The 20,526-nt window shown below is 46.4% G+C and overlaps 1 protein-coding gene across 4 annotated transcripts in view; it reads left to right on the top strand.

Moving 5' to 3' along the window:
- Nucleotides 1-421: 421 nt before the first annotated feature.
- Nucleotides 422-20,526, top strand: part of SPAG5 (sperm associated antigen 5) — a 577,046-nt gene continuing 556,941 nt past the window's right edge. For all 4 annotated transcript variants that reach the window (XM_085649122.1, XM_085649121.1, XM_085649120.1 and 1 more), the window contains exons 1-4: nt 422-519; nt 692-802; nt 11,278-11,424; nt 12,152-14,532. In XM_085649122.1, coding sequence (XP_085505248.1) covers nt 746-802; nt 11,278-11,424; nt 12,152-14,532 — 2,585 coding nt within the window. In that variant the 5' untranslated portion in view covers nt 422-519; nt 692-745. The remainder of the gene's footprint in view (nt 520-691; nt 803-11,277; nt 11,425-12,151; nt 14,533-20,526) is intronic.

The raw sequence follows: 20,526 nt of genomic DNA, 5'->3' as shown, positions 1-20,526 counted from the left end.
AAAACACTGTACATGTGCATTTAAATTGATCATTTAATGTAGGTTGTCTTTCTGTTACCCTATGCATCCGCCAGCGCAAAAATTGTTGCATTCATTCCTAAAACGATAACTAAAATAAAAGCCGAAATGGTAATAGAATGCGCTCCAACGTGTCAACACAAACATTTAAAGGGCTTACGGATAAAAAAGCATGCGTACTCGGTAAGAAACAAACCTCTGAGTAAGTGATGCTACTGTCTGTTCTTGCAATAAAGGAGTTTACATTTTGAAATCTCCCATTGAAGAACGGCATACTAAGTCTATTGTGTATAAAAGAGTGCAATACCCAAGTTGACAACCGGGGAGAAACTATCACAAAGTTATCTCGGGATCGCCAGTGACTCCATTCTAATATGGCCGCCATATTGGGGAACGTGGTAACCTTGCGTCACTAAGCATGGACCAATGAGCGAGTGCTTGCGGTCTTCGAACGGTGGCGGGTGATGTTTGAAAATGGCAGCGAAGACCAAGTGACGGCACGTAAGTGATATTTCTGGGCTATGTGTACAAAATCGAGCCCTTGTCGCCTGCTTCTTCTAAGAGTTTCTTCCACAAGCACACCCATGCTACCTAGTGAACGGAATAGTCTTTGCCCACGTAGTTATTTTCAGTACATTTGAACAGTTTCATAATTGTTTTATGTTTTTCCTAGTCCTTATTGCTGGGAAGACAGTCCCTTCCCCAACTCTGTGAGCGAGGAGCGAGAATGAGGGCTATGAGGAGAGCCAACCCTGATGAAAATGAGCCTGCAGCGAAGCAATCGGTAAGGTCACAAGTTGTGTGTGGGAGAACAGTCATATGTGTGTACGTACTTCAGCACAGCTTCTGAAACCTGAACGTAAGCATTCCAAATAGTTATATTAATGTGTTTCTTTTGTATTTACACCACATGAGTGCTCTAGTTCATTTCAAAAGCTCTGCTTGTTATTCCAAGCCCCACTTATACAGCACAGATATGAAACAAGGGTAAATAAGAGATGATGTAGGTAAGAGGTTGCGAAGGGCAAAATGAGAATCAATCAGGGGTTTATATAGCGCACTACTCACTCGTGAGGGTCTCAAGGCGCAGGAGAGAAGAGGCAAAGATTATGTTTGAGAGTTTAGGTTGGTAGACTAAAGGTAAGGAGAGAGGCAGGAGTGAACAAACAGTGTGATGGCGGCGAGGGTAAGAAGATACAAATAAACGTTCAAAAAATCTGAAAATATTGATACGAGAGAGACAATACTGCTGAAGATAAAACAAGAGAGAGGTGAGAGACAGGGAACCAGAGAAGAGGCGAGGAAGGTAGGGGTGTGGATTTCTTATCGCCTGACTTCACAGGGCGTATTGTTTAGGGACAAGGACATCTTTTCATAATTATTTTCTCCTTAGGGCATGTAGGCACAACCCCCTGCTGCATAAACCCTTTGACTGCCAGTTCACAGTATCGATCTGTGAAAGAGCATTGTCTGCAATTACGGTAATATTTGTATCCCTATTTACATGCTGTTCAAGGTGTTTATTTTTGGCTCATTAATGCAAAATGAGCACACTAAGGAAATGCTGTGTACCAGGCTGGATGTGCACTACCATCAGTACTTCCAATATAAAAATGTGTGACAAGTTTGTACAATTTAACATCATGAGGCTACACATAATGCTCCCAGAATGCTCTCTGATTAGACGAAAATAGTTTCAGAAGGTTGAAAGCAAGATTGATATTTCTTTGCTTTTAAAATAAAATGTACACAAAAATCAACTACATAAAAAGGTTTTAAACTTCGTTGCGATCGTAGGTACCATTTAATTGAAACATAAATCAGTAAAACACACTTGATACATGCTAGTATTTCCAAAAGATATTGGATAATGGAACATCAGTGTAAAGCCAGTTTTGGAAAGATTATGGGAAATGTAAAATAAAAAAGCGTTGGCAATGCCAATAATCTAGCGTTGGTTGTCAGCTTTTTTATTTTTGTCAAAGTGTATTTTGTTTTGACATGGGTTTTGTAAAACATGGCGTTGGGAGCTTGTTGGGTCCTCAGCAATATAACAAAAACAATGACTAAAGGAAAAATATTTTTTGGGATCTTAAAAAAATCACACCGTGCTATAGTAGTTCCTGGCACTTGAGGATACTACCTTGTGTGCTGATGTATCCCTTGTGTAAAAGCAGAATGCGATCACATACAGTGAAATTAGCTATATATATGGTTTGCCTATATATTTGGTGCTACTTGATGAATCTTCATGAAATCGCCTCCTCCCCCCAAACCGCCCCCCCCCCGCCTCCCCCCTCGATTTTTTTTTTATTCCTGGAAAGTTTCGGTGCGACCTGTCAAGCTGGGGCTTAGAAAAAGTAGGTGGGAAGGCCACAATGTATTTTCCATATTCATATTTCCATAGGAACTTTAGAAACAGCTCTGAACGGATTTACACCAAATTTGGCTGAAATCTTGTTCTTTGTCCAGAAAGAGTCCTTTTTGGGATTTGGTGTGTTAAAAATTGGGTTACTGCTTGACTGGGCTCAACCCCTGGTCAAGCAATAACCGCAATCTGAGTTGAGGTAAGAGGCAGGCAAAGCCTAAATTAACCTGTGCTCATCCTCTGGTACCTTGGCACACAGCTGACTGGCTTAACTTCAGAAGCAATGTGTAAAGTATTTGTGCAGCACTTCGAACAGTAAAACAGTAAAAACACCACACACAAAAATACCACACCATGTTACAAAAAGAGTTTTAACTTTAATAAATAAAACAAGTCCAAAAGGACAAAAATCCAATAACTAGAACTTGAGGTATTGAATTTCAAAGTGTTTTGGTAAAAATAGCGCCTAGAAGCAAACAGCGCTATTTGGAATATCTGGTCGCGCTGTACTGACACCCAAGTCAAAAGTTCTGGCAGACCGCAATGGAGTGCAGGCTGGATTTAGGGACCCAGTGAGGCCCTCTGATCAAAAGTACCCTAATCCTGGGTGCATTGATGTTGAGGATGTGTAGTACAGTCAAGGTGATGTGTCTGTGCCGATCCATGCAGCAGCGACTATGCCCTGGTCCTGATCCGTACAGCAGTGGCGATGTGTCGGCTCCGATGAAGGATAAGATGTGATGCAGAGGTTAGTCGTTGAGGCTGCCATTGACGGAAATGCGAGGACCTTGGGACCATAAGAGTGGTGGTTCCGATGGCGATGATTCGTATCCCATCCACGTAGCAGCGGTGCTGTGTCTGTGCCCATCCATGCTGCTGGTGATGTGTTGGTTCTGATCCGCGCAGCAGCAGCGATGCATTAGTTAGACAGCGGATGCGTCTGCTCTGCTGGAACAAGCACCTTAGACCCTCTTGGATGGGTCCATGACTGGAGTAGCACCACTTGGCAGGGCAGACTCACAGTTGGCAGAGTCCAGGTACAGAAGCAGGGTGGTATTTTATGTCCCTAAGACTTCATATCAGGAAGCCAGCCAACTAGCCCTTGTAGTCTCTCTGGGTTCAGGTGATGCAGTCCAGTTCTTCTCATCCAGGCAGGGGAACAGCAGGGCAGCACAGCAAGGCAAGAGTCCAGCAAAGCAGAAGTCCAGCATAGTGGCAGTCCTTCAAGCACAGCAGCCCTTCTTCTTGGCAGGATCTTCACAGTTCCAGAAGTGTGATGTAGTGGTGGTTTCGGAGGTACAGTACTTCTACCCAGCTTGACCTTTGAAGTGTGGGAGACTCCAAAGCCAGGTCTTTGAAGTGCACATACTCCCTTACTGCCCTGGCTCCAGACTCACTACAGGGGGAATGTAGCCCTTTTTGTGGGTACAGAACACATCCTGTTCAGATGTGAGACACGGTCCAGCTCCTCCCTCCCAGGATGACCCATCAAGTCACTTCTAAGCTCTCATTGTGTGTGGCTGTCTAGGGAAAAGCACAAAGCTCAACTGTCGCCCACCCAGACGTGTGATCAGAGATGGGCAGCAGGCACCAAATGGGTTAAGTAAGAAAATGCCAACTTTCTAAAAGTGACATTTTTGGAATTGTAATTTAAAATATGACTTCACCATAAGTTAGGATTTAAATTAGGATTACAGAGACGCCAGACTTGGGCTTTAGCTCTTCTGAACGCATTTATAAAATGTAATAAGGTAATCTCAATGTTATCCTTTGGGGGAGAAAGGCCTTGTAGTGGTGAAGAACGACTTCATGAGTTTTTCACTACCAGATATGTAAAACTTAAAAGTCCTACCTTTTTAAATACATTGCACCATGCCCCCTGGGTTGTCCAGGGCCTACCTTCGGGATTACTTATATGCATAAAAAGGGAGTGTATGGTTTTGTCAAAAGGTTTATTTTGCAAGGTCAACATACAGTGTAAACTGCACACACAGGCACTGCAGAGGCAGGCCAGAGACATGGTTAAAGGGCTACATAAGTGGGTGGCTCAATTAGTGCTACAGGTTCACTAGTAGGATTTAATTTACAGGCCCTGGGTACTGGGGTACCTCTTAGCTAGAGACTTATAAGTACATTAAATATGCCATTTGGGGATGAACCAATGCTGCCATTTTTAGGGGAGAAAGAACAAGCACTTTAGCAGTGGTAACATGCACAGAGTCCTAGTACAAGCAAAAACGAGGTCAGCAAATTGAAAGAGGCAGGCAAAATGTTGGAATGAAGACCACCCTAAGGCATGGTGTAAATCCGTTATGTAGTTTTTGATCAATTAATGCTCAGAAACTTTGTATATATCATGCCATGAAGGATCCCGGGGAGTTGACAGATCTCAAGGAGAGATCTGATTGGCTACCACAACATCAACCGATTAGGCGGCAGCCATTGTAGGACTCAATCTTGGTCCTAAGCGAAATGTAAAAGAACAATATGGGCAGGGTAAGGATATCCCAACTTCCTAGGCTTGAAGGTGGGTGGGGAGATACCACGCCTGCGGCCAAAAGCGTTTAAAATAAATAGGTGCAGATTCGCAGAAGATCAGCAAATCTGTGGCAAAAGCATTAAAAAAAATAAGAAAATAAGATTGGGCGTGGCTAGGGCAAGATGCGCGGTGGGGTTGGTAGGACGCATATGGTATGTAGGGGGAGGTTGGCATTTAGCCTCCCTTTCCAAGCCCTCTTATTAAAGGGGAGGACCCTGGCCTGCATATCACTACATGGGGAGGGAAGCCATGCGCCCCCCGCACAAAGCCATACCATGGACACCTCCTACACCCAGGCTCAGGTGTAGGGTCCCCAAACCCTGGTCCACTATCTGTTTTCCTGCCCTTGAGCGTCGTCAGGAAAAGTGGAATGTTCTCCCCCTGGGCGGAAGCATAAAGTTGCTCCCGCCCAATGGGAGAACAAAACTTTTCACTGCCCACGCACTTGGGCAGGGAAAAACAATGAATTGCTCCCAACCTGTGGGAGCAAAGTGAAAACTGCTCTTGTGGGGAGGGAGGGAGCAATTCCGACTCCCACTGCACCTCTATGGGTGATGGCAGGGCCGCTTGCAGGGCTGCAGGGGTACCTGGGCCTCAGCCCCCCCCACCCACACAGCCCCTAACGAGGGAGCAGCTGTGGGGGGCCTGGGTCGGTGTGAGAAGTTGGCCTGATGTATGATGTCACTAGTTATAGTGTACACCTTATATCAGTCCAAATACCCTTATGGTGATTGGTTGTAAAGTCAACCTTCTAGACCAGCTATCCTAGTGGTAGCATGGACAAGAGCAGTCTTAGGCTAAACTCTGAATGGCATGTGAAGCCAGCTGTGATACCATATATAATCCCTTGAATACCAAATGAAAGGACACCACAACAGATATATATATAAAATAAAGTGTATTTATTCTAAGCAAACCCTCAGCACTCTTTATGAGATTAGAGGTAAGTACAACACAGTCTTATTTAAGCATACATTAAGTCACACAGGTAAGTAATACAGTTAGGCCCTAGGGGCCACGCAAACCATATACTAAGTAAGTGGTATAAGGACCACTGTCACGGAAATAGAATAGGCCTAGGCCTAGGGAATCGCTGGGGCTACACTACACTAGCAACAGTTAGGAAGTGGGAGGCCCACGGGATTCGTATGCAGAGTGGAAACACTCACGCGTAATGCGTAAAAGCCACTAGCAATAGTACAGTTTAGAAATAGATAGATTTAGGACACTTCCGGAGTAGCTAGGAAGTTGAGACTTGAAACTTAGACACTAGGATAGTCACTATCCTGATGAGCACCGGAGTACCCAAGTTACCTAGCCCACAGGCTGCGGGTGCATAGGGTTGAAGTTGCGTCGGGTTTCGTCGTCGACTCCTATGGATGCCTGAAGAAAGATGCTGACAGGCAGTCAGTGAAGAGTGTCCGGTGGATCCCAAGGCTGGGATCAAGAAGAGAAGAGACCTGCAAGCAGAGGGGACAGAGTCAAGGTCACTAGCCAGTGACCACGTGGAACCAGGAAGGAACCAGACGATGTCGTGAAGATTTGCAGGTGAAGGTGAAGCTTGTCGCTGCAGCCAGGAGGACCAGGAAGCGTCGAGGACGACCAGGACCAGGAGGCGAGCTGTCCCACGAAGGCTCTTGCTGTCGGCGGCGTCGAAGCTGGGCTAGGACTCACCAGGCCTTGGCAAGCGGAACCCACGAAGAACGGAGGACTTGCTTCAGGATCAGTCCAGGAAGGTCTGGGGTGCTTCTTCTTTGCAGGGAAGCAGGAGCCAGTCTGGAGGAGCCAAACCAGCGCAGAAGATTTCGGGATGCGTCGTCACAAAGGCCACTAGCCAGCGGGCAAGCAACCGGACAGACGCGGCAAGCAGGAAAATGCTGAAGGGCCCCACGCAGGACTCGTTGAGTGTGGGGGGCTGGTCTTCGGTGCAGATGGTGCTTGGGGGTGGGGCTTCTCAATCCCCGGTGCACAACTTCGAGGGTACCTCAGAAGCTGCGCTTTAAGTTACTAGCCACTTTTTCCAGGTAGCCGGTCCCACGTCGCTAGTCGCCTCCACGGATCTCAGCTCTGCTGCAGATGTGGATGAGGGTCGGAGAAGTCTGAGAGTCAAGGCTCTGGTCGGGCTCTGCAGTCGGTTCCTCGTAGAACGTTCACAAAGCAAAGGGTAGTCTCTTGATGGTGCCTGTTTGCACAGGGTAGCCACTCCTTGGCCACAAGGGAGATTCTTCAGTCTTCTTCTTTCGTCGAAGGTCCAGAGTTTCTGTTCAAGTTTGCAGGTTCAGGATAATCTAAAGTCTTGAGGCCCAACTCCCACTCTTATACTAATCTGGGGGGCTGGGATACCTGCTAGGTCACGCCTTATGGGTGGGACCTGGGAGGGGGTGGTTACACCCACTTCCCTTTGTCCAGTTTCGCGCCAGAGCTGGGGCTGGAGTGCCCCAGCACCGGTTTGAACTGGACTATGCAAGGAACACCTTGGGTGCCCCAGGCATGTCTCATTCCTTTCAGCCCACCCTGCCCCAATACACTAAAGGCTGTCTGGGGAGGTGCTAGCACCTCCCCAAGCAGGAAACCTATTGTCCAGGCCTCCCTGGCTGGGATCACTCCCAGCTGCAGGAGGTCAGACTTGTGTCGTGGCAGCAGCATCCATTTTGTGATGCTGAGGCTTTGGTCAGAGGCTAACAGTGAAGTATGATTTTAACATGTCTTTCCCTCTAGAAGGGGGGAATAATATCCTCATGTCCAGAAATGGTATGGGGGTATTATTCCACAGTGTTAGACACCTTACACGACATGTTTCGATAAAGCCAAACCATAGTTACCATAACCGTCTAAGATTATAAGGCACTTTAAGAGTATATGGTAGGCTATATCATAGAACAGCTATAAGGACATGGTTCCGAAAGCTGCAGACAGGCTCAGCTCATGCTAGAGCACCATCTCACATGTTACCAAGCACTCTGCCTCCAGGATTGTTAAGGCCTGCCATAGGAGTGACTGATAGGTACACATGTGTCTATCTATAAGTTAGGTATAGGAATACTACACCTAAGCAAGGGGTGATTACACGACCTTGCCCCAGCTGAGTGATCAGCCAGTTGTGTCAAAATGGAAGGCCAGGCCAGGGGTGGCATAATACATGCTGCAGCCCCTGGTAGGCCTAGGGTACACCTATGCCCTGGGTACCTAGGGTACACTGTACAGGGGCCAATAAGGTGATCCTATCCAGATGGGTTATGCACCTAAAGTACATGGAGTCCATTTTACAGAGAGAGCAGACAGCCTGAGACCCTGAATGGCAGGATCTCAGGCCAACTAAGTCGAAAAACCAGCTAGACACTAGGCAAAAAGTTGGGGGTAACCATAGTCAGATATCCACCTTCCTACAGTCGGCACCTCACTTAAAGAAAAAAAAAAAAGAAATGTGCTTGGCTCCTGTAGGGTGAGGGGAACTGGCAGAGGCCCTGGGTTGCTCCCCACTGGTCCCAAAGACGAATAATGGTTTGGAATGCCCTGGGTGGGCACCGGGGCACCCCATAAATATTAACAATTGCTAGCTCCACAAAAATATGTGGTTGGCCCTTGTGAGACCAGGACACCCATAAAATCAGCAAAAAAATGAATAATAAATGAGCACCCACAGCCGCATATTAATTATGTGCTTCGTCAAGGAGCACCCCATAATGCCCTACGGTGGTTATTTACATGTTTATTTGTTTTTGGTGATGTCCCTAGTAGAGGAAGGGGCTACAATGAGGTCTGTAGCCCCACCCCAGCAACATTAGAAAAAACATTAGAAAAAAGCTCAGTAAGTCTTCTGGGTCATTGAAACCATGACCCCAGAAGAACCTATCATATTTTTTCAATGCACTTTCTCCCAAGCTGGAGCTTTTGCTCTATAGCTGGGAGAGGAACACAGCTAAGGGCTGATACTATGGCTAGGTTTTATGTAGCCTGAAGATGTATTGAAAAAATACAAGGCCTTAATGTTATTACTTTTATGATTGTATTTTTTGGACTTAAAAATGTTAATAGAAAAATTCAGACTTAGAAAAAAAATAGTCTGACTATTTATGTTCACATTTTTCACTCACAAAATGTAATAATAAAAACTATGGAAAAAGTCACAGACATTTATTTTAATAAACCTTTTTCAAATATTGTTTACTCAAGTTTTAATATATATTGCATTGTGTGTGTATAATTGAAATATACGTTTGATTATAATTATTGGTGATTTATGGAGAAAGTTGATAGATCTGATATATACATATATCACGCACAGCCTTCGCATGTCGGGGAGTGGCTGCCCACGGGGGTTGGATGCAGGTTTTGGCCACAGGCCCGGTCAGCCATTCAGCGTGGCAGGGGGTTGCCTTTACGTATAGTAATAAAACGTTCCTTTACATTAAAAAAAGCCCTGGCATTTTACAAAAAAAAAAAACAAAGGATGAAGTGACAGTATAGTTGGAGATGATAATTATATCTTACTTTGCATTTAAAACAAATCTTAGATATTCACTGAAAAAAACAAAGGTTAAAGGGATGTTATAGGTAGGTGAAAATGTCAGTTAAAACATGTCATTTTAAACAAATAAATTTGCCCGTGATAGTTATCTCAAGTAACTATTACTCGTGCTCCAAGATAATTATAACTTGCGCACTGCAATTTACCCCACATATTACATCACTCATGACATGTTCTGCGACATCGTTGATAATATCACTTCAACATTTGTAATTATGTAATTGATGACAAAACTGCATGGGGGCACAAGTTAGTTACCTCGTCATTTGTGTATTGACTCACTCAACCACCTGTACACTCAGCACAGTGGATTACACATATGCTCCAGAGAGCTGTGTATGATATACAGGTCTTGCACACCTACTGATGCAGTGCAGTGCTGGAGCTGTTCTACAGTAAACAGAAGCATGTCCTACTATTGCCTTCACTGTGAGAGGGAAGCATTTTTTTTTTTTTACCAGTACCATGATTCATCCGTTCTTTGAAGTGTGGACCTTTCACTTAAGTTTGCCCACCTGCACCCATCCATTGGGAGAGGGATGACCGAACAACTGCTACCACACTGCACCTGTTCTGTTAAGAAAGAAAAAATCCACTGCTGTTGCTTATCTGTACCTGTTCTATGAGGAGATGAGTTTGCATTGTACATGTTAGTTGTACCTATTATTTGCGGAAGGGCAGCTTGCACTGTCGCTTCCTGTTCTGTTAAGAAAGAAACTTCTGTTGCTCCTTCTGCTTCCACTTTTTGTTTACTTATTATTGTTTATGGAAGATTACTCTGCTGCTGCGATGTTGCATCTGTATTGTGTGATAGTAGAGCATAGAATAAAAAGCTTTGCTACACAATAGTCAAAATGATTGGCATTGTTGGTGCTTGTTTTAATGGAAATATGTGAGCCATGCTTACTTTTGGTTTTGAATGCAAGTTTTTTTTTTTTAATGGACTAGAGCACCATGAAAATTTGAAAACATAGTTACTACAAGCCATGACCCCCTTCGGCCAATTTTGGCGTTTTAGGTAACATTACTTTTCATGTTGGAAATTCTGAGCCCATAATAACAGTATTGAAAGCAATTCTAAAAGCCCTAGAATGCAGCATGTCTGACTGAATAGACCAGAGTAACTGATGGTGTTCAGTCCTGTTTGGAGTTGAAACACTTGTGAAGAGCAAAATGATAAAATTAATTTGTGATTTGCTTTTTTTTTCTGGTCGTAAATCGGGTTAAACAGTCCAGTGGGCGAAGGGGCGAAGATGGTGATTCTGGTGTAGATGTGCGCACCTAAGTCTATTTCATAGACATTAACACTCCACGAACAAGATGTGACAAAAGTAATTACCCAGAACAATAGGAGTGTACATGTGTTCAGGTACTTCAACATAGTGCCACCTCTTTCCCCCACCTCTCATGGGATTAAATAGTAGAAGCTCCAACTGAGATGCTTGAAGAGGCAAGATAAATTAAACACGCCTATACCTGTCATAAATGCTCAGCACTGCACCTGGTACACTTATAGCCCACTGCTTTGAACAGGGGCGGGATGTGCCGTCTTGCAATAGCTGTCCTGTAAGGGTTGCCAGTGCTTCCAATCTTTCAAATAAAAGTGCTTCAGCCGAAATACCCAATGCCATGCATTTGTTTTGTTTGCTTCTGAAGTGTGATTGCGATATGATTGAACCTTATCACCTGACCATTTAACTACTAAGTAATTTGATACATGTGTGAATGGTTGTTTGTCTCCCTTTGTATTCTCCATTTCTGTCGGCTATTGTACTGCAGCTTTAATGGTTTTCTTTAACCTCTCTCTGCTCTCTCCCATAAAAGCTGCTGCGGAAGTCAGGATTGCGAACACCCCTCAGGGACCTCATGTTGCAGCCCAATGCTACCTCAGAACCCAAGCTCCTAAACCAAACCTGCTCTCTGTCTAGCAAGAGGATGCTCACCCCATTACTGAACAAGATGCCCACACAGGCAAGTTATTTCAATATGTCAATTCCTTGAAAACCATGGCCAAGGTGTTCCCAATTTAAAATGTTTGTGCTAGCTTCTTGATCATGCTCTTACCTGTAATTCTCTTTTTGCCCCAAAAAATCTTTTGGACTTGTAGTCTGTGTGTCTGAATGGAATGAAACTTTTTTGTTCCTGACATCCTTGAGCCTTTCTAATGCGCTATTATGAGACGCTCCAAACCGCAGTGCTAAAGTTATCTTTACATGCCTTCGCACAGTTTTTGATTTTCCTCATATCGCATGGTAACCTCTAGAGAAGGGTCACATAATTTAGGTGGACCGAAGTGGCCAATCGAATCATTGTTCTGTATGATAGACTAATGTCCCTGGTCTTGGGGCCTTATCCCTCCAGCTCTCAAGCGAGCTTTGGGGGTGAAATAATTTGCTCCTCTCTGATAACTGAGAACTGTGATTTGTTGTTTCGGGCTATATGTAAACCTCTCTTTCAAGTGCAGCAGACTATTCAGGATATAGATCCAAGAGTTCCTCGAGTTGGTTTCCTAAATTACCTAATCTTAAAATAGTCTTTTTAGAAGAATATATTTATTTTTCCATACTGATATGTTAAATAATTTGTTTGCCAGTGGTTTCGTATTGTTGCTTACACTTCTTTTCAGTCCTTTCATGATTGCATTTAATATAATTGTTTCTTTTAATTAATTTTACATGATATTTCTTTCTTTTTACAGATGGCTCATGTTTCTGAAATGGGGACGCCAGTCAATGTTTGCCCTGATACTCCACTTCAGCAGATGCTTGAAACAGAGGGCAAGTTGACCATCCACTCTCTCCTGGACTCTTGCACAGAAAACATGAGTCTGTCTGTAGATGTGACTTCAGAAGGTGAACCTTTTGTGTCAGATGATGTGGAAAGCATAGGCCTTTACTTGAAATTCACAAGTAACACCCCCAAGGAACCACAGAGTATTGGAACACAAAAAGGAGAGTTTGCTTCTAATTTAACTCTACACAAATCACTAGTCTCACCATTTGAAGTGCCAGAGACGAGGGGGTCCTACCTGCAACCAAAGGACCATGGTGAAAGCATCATGGCAGGGCTAAGTCCAGATAAGAGTGCTGCTGTTAAGTCTATGGCAGGCCAGGAGACAGTGATGACATATTTGCATTTGGACACTGCTGCTGAAGTTTCATTATCCACAGGAGAAAAGGAACCTGCACATTACTCTACTGCCAGCGAATCTACTGCTGCACCTTCTCTGGAAAACAAAAGCGAACAGGTGTTTCAATGTGATGTATCTGCCTATAGCCATCTCACATTCAAGCATGCTTCTCTTGAGCCTGAGAGGAGAAAAATTGCTGCTGAAACTGGTGAATCAACAGGCATATTAAATCATCAAGTCCTGGAGACAAATGAAAAGGGAAGAGTTTTCCCTTGTGAGGAAGGAAGGAAAGGAGCTTTGCCTGTTTCATTTAAGGTAGAACAGATCATGCATCATTGCTACGAGCCAGGCTGTGGGGAGGGGCTCCCTCAAACTCCATCCGGAAAACATGTTTGTGCGTGCTCTGATTTCCACTTTCTTTCTTCAACATCTACATTGCACCAGAATAGTGTTAACCTAATAGGCACTGGACCTCCTGGAACCATGATCGAGAGAAATCAAGACGAGTCGCTGGCTGCTATTTTTCCATTGACAAATGAGGAGCTCATCTTCCGAGGGAAGAACTTGGATGCACTAACCATGGGTAGAGTTACATCTCAGGAAGGGGTGATAAGTGTATGTACTGTGGGATGTGCACAGTCATTGAATGACATTCAAGATGAGAGAGTACTTGACCCCAGTCGTAGGGGGGAAGCAGAATGCTCACCACTGAATGCCATTATCAGTGAAAGGACACCAGCCTTGATCATAAATGATAATGATTGTCTACCCTTCTGTTCTGGAATGGACAAGTCACTAGAGTTGAGTAGCAGCATGGTAAATGGTCGGCTACTGCCCTTGCATGTGAATGGAGACCCCCTCCTTAATAGTGGGCAAGAGGAGAAAGCTGTCCCACTCTTAACTGGTTCTTCAGAAGACGATCTACTTGGGGGCAAATTTGGCAGCAGTGAGAAGGTTATGGAGCCCTCAGGCTGCAGTGAGCAGGAGACTGTTCAGCGCTCTACTATCTGTGAATATCAAGGAAGTGTTCTAAGGCAGATGAGCTGCAGTCATGACCCATTCATTGAAATGGAGACTTTCAGAATAATCAAAAACGCGTCTGTGTTGCCTAGTATAAAGCAAACTATGGGGCCAGAGTTCCATTGCCCACAAACTATTCGCCGTAAAGAGGTTGAAACTGTTCTGCAACTCTCTGAATGGGACTTGAATGCTAGCTTGGAGCGTTTTATTAGTGAGAATGGGTTGGGACTCGGCTGTCTTTCTCAAGCCACACCCTACAAAACACCGGTTCTTCAAACTGAGGCATGGAATGAAGCCTCTTCAGGCATTAAGACAACAGCTGCAAAAGTTGCTAAATCTACAGCTGCTTTGTGTACAACAGAACGTATTGGGATGTTAAAGGCAGAAGAGCATGGTTTGCACATTGGTGTGCTACCTTCGGGCATTGGAGAGAAGCCAGCTAACCTAGAACCCCCATCGACACCATTGTCTTCCAAGTTTGAAAGTAGCAGACAAGTGCTGGGTCCTTGTGCCCTGACCAGAGATTCCACTTTTAATTTACCTGAGAAGCGTGTGAATCTCGATTCAGCATTAACAGGTATGTGTCCGAGAAAGTCAATATCCGTTTCTGAGCAAGAGTCCAACACTAATATGACACCACTCTCCACATCTGCTTTAGTCACCTGGCTCACGCCCTTAGACCTGCTGGAGAAAAGCATGAACATTTCTGCAAGTGAGATCTTTAGGCAAATGGAATGGTCTCCTGTCCCTCAACAAGAGGCTGGTACAAATGTAACTCCCATTTCCCGCTCCAGTGCTGTCACATGGATGACCCCTATCATGATTATGGAGAAGAGCATAAATACCTCGGCTAGTTTTGATAGCCTTGGGGTGAGACGGAAACCATGCACGCAAGACAGTGGAGATGTAACGGATTCCTTGCTGTGGAAGTAAGTCCCTGAATACAAACCAATTCTTGTTTTTTTTTTTAAATATCTAAAGAAAATAGCTTTTCAGGCACAGCTATTGATGTTTCCACAATTGATTGCATGATATAGTGTGGTGCTTGGAATGAGCGTCATGAGAGTTGCATTGGGCACCTTCTGAATTTGCAATTGCAAGTTCTGGCCTAAAACCAAAATATTCATTATCCCAAGGCCATAATATTTGCCCATTAAGCCTTAGAGTGGCTGCCCTCACTTTGAGGAAAACAATCCAAAAAAACCAGTTAAGTGCCGTAAAAATGTATCCTGTTCAATATAATACTTCAAAGTTCTCAGTAATTTATGTGCACTTTAGGCTTTAAGTATGATGATAGGTGATTCACGGTTTTGAGTAAACTGTTGGTGCTATTGTACCTTAGGAGGTGCAACAGTGACACATGCATAGTAATGAAACACTGCCACCATAATTTAATTTTTTGTATTTTTCATTGAGCAGCTTGTAGGAGCAGTTAACATACATAGTCCACCAACAAGGTGGACAGAACAATTCTTTTGAGCCAATATATCTTATACAAGCCATTTTTTTCTTCATGTAAAAAACAAACAAGCCATCCTTTATAAACAACCCCTCATCCCCCCCCCCCCCGCCTCACCCCATCCCGGCACTAGAATATACAGTTGTGGCTTCTGGCATTAGTACAGTGTGGCACCTCATAGTCCCATGGAACAGTCGCACTCCTCCTGGCCCTTATACAGCGTTCACTTCTACAGGAAACTATGTCAAATCCGGATTTGCAAGGAGATACCCGGAGAGGGGAGCCCAAATGTCATCTGGACGGGATTCTTCAGGCAACTCTTCGTGTATATTTCCAATTGGTCCCTACAATAAAGTAAATCATGGATCTATCTCTTGACCGTTGGTACAGCCTATGCCCCCCAGCATTGTGCCACCGCTCTTTAAGCAAACAGGGTAGCTATTGCTACTAGGCGCCTATTACAGGGTTTAAGCTTCTGCACCCAGGCCAACAGACATACTTCGGGCACAGGTTCTGCAGTGATCTCAGTTAATACTTGCGTAACACGTACCCAGAATTTTTGAGATGCCAGCACAAGACCAAGCTAAATGTACAAAATCTGCATCCGCCTGGCCACAACGCACACAGCACGCACTTTCACGCAAGTTGCATAGTTGAGTCGGTGTGTAGTAGAGCTGGTGTAAATATTTGAAATGGATGATGTGGAGGTTGCAGTTTACTGACAGGTGCCCCGTTAATGCACAGCCAAACCTCCATTCTTCCAATGTCAGTTCAGAGGACAGGAGGCCATTCCATTTATTATATGAGGGAGATGCAGTTATTTCTTGTTCCCGGAGAGACGCATTATACAATTTGGTGATCAGACCGCTTCGGTCCCCCCCTCCCCCAGCACCGCCCGTAAGGCTTATAGTGTTCGCGGTTCCATAGGGAACTCAGGGTAAATGTCCCGAATCGCCTACCGCACACAGACATAGGTAAACCTAGCATGAATCTGGTGTCTTGACCCGCCTGCAGATCAGACAAAGTCCAGAATCGATCCTGTTTATATAAGTCGCCAATATGAGTAATCCCCACCGCACTCAGTGTCTGCAGGGCCATCGGTTCCCTAGCAGCCTATATACCAGGGTGCGCAGCAAGCGGTAGTTTTGGGGAATATAAATAATCCAGCTGTGCTCTGCTTGCAAGGGTTTTCCACGCCCAGGCCGTACAGTGAACCGGGCTAATTTCAGAACACGGGCCTCCTCTGCCACCCCTCCACGCAGCAGCTTTCAGGTGCATAGGCAGGACAGAGTCCGCTTCAATCGCAGTATGTGGTTGGAACTTCTGTGAGAAATAACAAAAATGTGCAAACTGCGCCTCTGTGCATAGGTAATATAAGCGCATATCGAGGGCCTCAAACCCGCCGCTGTCAAAGGGCAGAGTTAGTACAGCCCAACTACATCGGGGCTTTCTAGCCCCCCCCCCCCTTGCCCCTTCCCCCCAGACAAATGTTAGAAGAGTCGACTGCAATGCAGTAAACCGCGCTTTGTTCAGGCGGATAGGAATGTTAACAAATAAATAAAGGAGTTTAGGCAAAAAAGACATTTTAATGACCGCAGTGCGGTCCGCAAGTGAAAGAGGAAGTTTAGCCAACGCGCAGCTTGAGCTGTAATATTATCAACAACCCGGCAGTAATGAGCTGTGATCACCACCTCAGGATCCCTGTGTAACCAAATACCCAGATATTTCACTGGGTCAATCTATCACGTCAAGGGATATTCTAAATCAATCTACGTAGTGCCTGCAGTTAACGGAAACAAAGTGGACTAAGCCCAGTTAATGTCCAATCCAGAGTATCTTTCAAATTTGACATATTCACGTAGGATTGCAAATAAGTATGTGGCGGGTTCTCGGACATATAGCAGCATGTCGTCTGCATAAAGTGACATTACCAAGGGTCTCTGTCGAAACCGCAGCGCCGCCTGAGCATGCAGTTGACGCAGCTTGCCCGCCAGAGGCTCTAGTGCCAGTGCAAATAACATGGGCGACAACCCTGCCGCGTGCCCTGTTCGATAGAAAAGGGATCGGAGACCCACCCTTTCACGCGAATCTGAGCAAACCGGTGCAGTGCACCTTCTTTCACCGCTAGATCGCAGACATCCACGACAGCTTCAACAACCAGGCCCCCCGACAGCCACAAACACCTCAGACTCACGGCCCCCCAGCCACACCGATCTCCTGCTCTCCTGGACCTGCGTCAACAACCACACTATCAAAATCATGAACACCATCCACTCCGGCTCACCATCTGACCCCTGCCCGCACCACATCTTCAACAAAGCAAGCTCCACCATCGCATCCCATCTCCGGGAGATCGTCAACAACTCCTTGGAGACCGCCACCTTCCTGGAGAGCTGGAAGCACGCCGAGATCAACGCCATACTCAAGAAACCCAAGGTGGACCCTAAGGTCCTCAAGAACTTACGGCCCATCTCCCTACTCCCGTTCCCGGCAAAAGTCATCGAGAAGATTGTCAAGAGGCAACTGACCCACTTCCTCGCGGAGAACACCACTCAGAACCCATCCCAATCAGGATTCCGCAGCAACCACAGCACCGAAACTGCCCTCATCGCCGCCACCGACGACATCAGGACCCTGCTGGACAATGGAGAAACCGCTGCCCTCATCCTCCTAGACCTTTCAGCCGCCTTCGACAGTCTGCCATCACACACTACGCACACGCCTCCACAACGCAGGGATCCATGATAAAAGCCCTGGACTGTACCACCTCCTTCCTCACCGGCAGAACCCAGAGTGTCCGCCTCCCTCCATTCTGATCATCTGCGGCGTACCCCAATGATCATCCCTCAGCCTGGCACTTTTCAACATCTACATGGCACCGCCGCCAACATAGCCCGATCGCGTGACCTCAACATCATCTCATACGCTGACGACACCCAGCTGATCTCTCCCTCACCAAGGCCCCCACCACCCCCAAAACCAACCTCCACGAAGGAATGAAGGCCGTCGCCGAATGGATGAAGAACAGCCGCCTGAAACTGAATTCGGACAAGACGGAGGTCCTCATCCTCGGCTCCAACCCCTTCGCCTGGGACGACTGCTGGTGGCCGGCCACACTGTGAGCTGCACCGACACCCACCGACCACGCACGCAACCTGGGGTTCATCCTAGACTCATCGCTATCAATGACCCAGCAGGTCAACGCCGTCTCCTCCTCCTGCTTCAACACCCTCCACATGGTCTACAGATGGAACCCAACCGGAACCAGAAGGACGGTCACCCAGGCCCTTGTCAGCAGCAGACTGGACTACTGCAACGCCCTCTACGCGGGAACCACGGCCGAACTCAGAAACAACCACAACGCATACAGAACGCCTCTGCACACCTCAGCCTCGACATCCACCGCCACATCACAGCCCACCCGAGCGACCTGCACTAGCTCCCCGTCAACAAGAGGATCACCATCAAGCTCCTCACCCACACTCTCAGGGCACTCCACAACACCGGACCAGCATACCTCAACAAAGGACTCGCCTTCTACACCCCGAACCGCCAGCTTTGCTCCGCTGACCTCGCCACCGTCCAATGCATCCGCAGAACGACCGTCGGCGGCATATCATTCTCCGCCTCGCTGCAAAGACGTGTTATACCCTCCCCATCCACCTGTGGCAGACCCAGGACCTGCTGACCTTCAGGAGACTTCAAGACCTGGATGTTCGAGCAGTAGCAGCTCCCCCCTCCCCACCCCCAGTTCCTTGAGACCCTCACAGGTGAGTAGTGCGCTTTACAAATGTTTGATTGAGTGTACAGGAGGTGTATCCAATTTTACAAGAACGTGGCAGGTGCATCCGCAGTAGGACGGTAAACATGAACTCCCACTGAAGAGAATCAAAGGCCACCGCTTGAAGTCCTGCTCATAATAATGGAGGGTAGCGAAAAGTGTGCGGATATTGTCCATTGTAGATCTTGAGGGCACGAATCCAGTCTGGTCCGGTAGGACCAGTTTGGGGACTAATGGCTGGAGTATTGTCGCAATCATCTTGACCAATATCTTGGCATCGATGTTTATAATAGAGAGGGGCCGGTAGGAGTCGCAGACATTTGCCACCTTATGCGGTTTCAGAAGCATTACCAGTAAAGCCTCCTTAAGGGAGGGAGGTAGATCTCCCGAGTCATACGCCTCAGCAAATACCTCCAGCAGGCGTGGTGCGAGAACATCGGCATAAGCCTTATAAAATTCACTAGGGAGCCCGTCCAGCCCCGCTGCCTTGCAGGTTGGGAGAGACATGATGGCTTGCTTAACCTCTTCCTCATCAAAGGTTTGTGTGAGGTATTCGCGGTAGTTTGGCGGCAACCAGCCCAATGCCACATCATCCAAGTAAGCATGAATATCCTACGCAACAGGCAGTTCCCGGTCCCCATATAGGTCCGAATAATAGTCCAGCACAACTTTGCTGATCTCCGTATTACCAAAATGCGCTACTTAGTCCCCGTCCAGCAGTTCGGTTATCAGGGCCTGGCTGCGAAGGGCGGCCAACTTCTGAGCCAATGAGCGACTAGGGCGTCCTCCCTCCTCATAATAACAGGCAATACACCTCCGGGATCTGTGCGCCATATCTTGAGCCACTGTCTGGTTATGTTTACAAAATCTCGGTTTGCAGAGAGCGTTTCTGGTACTGGGTCGCAAGCATAGGCCCACTCCAGTGCAGCTATGTCCCCAGCCAGCTTTTGGATTCTACGACGTAGGTCTCTAAGGACCCCCGCCTGTGCACTAATACCAACCCCCGAATCGCAACCTTAAAGGCTTCCCATAGTATCCCCTGATTATCTACCGTCCCTTCATATTCCCTGAAAAAATTTCGAATAGCCTCACCTACTGTATGCTTAAAAACCTGATCAGTCAGGGAGGACGGTTGCAATCTCCACGAAAACGGGGGTCTTTCATAACCAGGAACCATCAGTTCCAGGAAAACAGGGGAATGGTCAGACAGCGTTTTTGCTAGGTGTTGAACATCCCTAACCCAGGTACAAGCAGCCTCCGATAACAACCAATAGTCCAACCGGGACCACGTACCATGGACCGTAGAAATAAACATACTCTCTCTCTGGCCCCTGGATACCTCATGCACCAGATATGCAGATTCCTGGCCTCCAGTATGCCCAGAAGCGCTGTAGTGGTTAGTCTTTGCTGCGCTGCCCCTACTCCCAGCCTATCAGCGTTAGCATCCAAACAAGTGTTAAAGTCTTCCCCCCCCCCCCGATAATCTCAGCAGTGGGAAAAGCAGAAATACGGCGCCACACATCCGCAAAAAATGGGTGATCATCCACATTCGGACCGTATACATTCACTAAGAGCACACTCTCACCTCCAAGTGTTCCATGCACAATGACCAGTCGGCCCTGATCATCTATCTCTGAGCCATGAACCTGACAAGTATCATCACCCCCCTGGGAATGCGAAGAG

Source organism: Triturus cristatus, chromosome 3_2 (genome assembly GCF_964204655.1).
Source record: "Triturus cristatus chromosome 3_2, aTriCri1.1, whole genome shotgun sequence".
NCBI classification, from domain to species: domain Eukaryota; kingdom Metazoa; phylum Chordata; class Amphibia; order Caudata; family Salamandridae; genus Triturus; species Triturus cristatus.
Note: the sequence above shows the minus strand (reverse complement) of the source record. Positions and strands in the feature narration are given on the sequence as shown.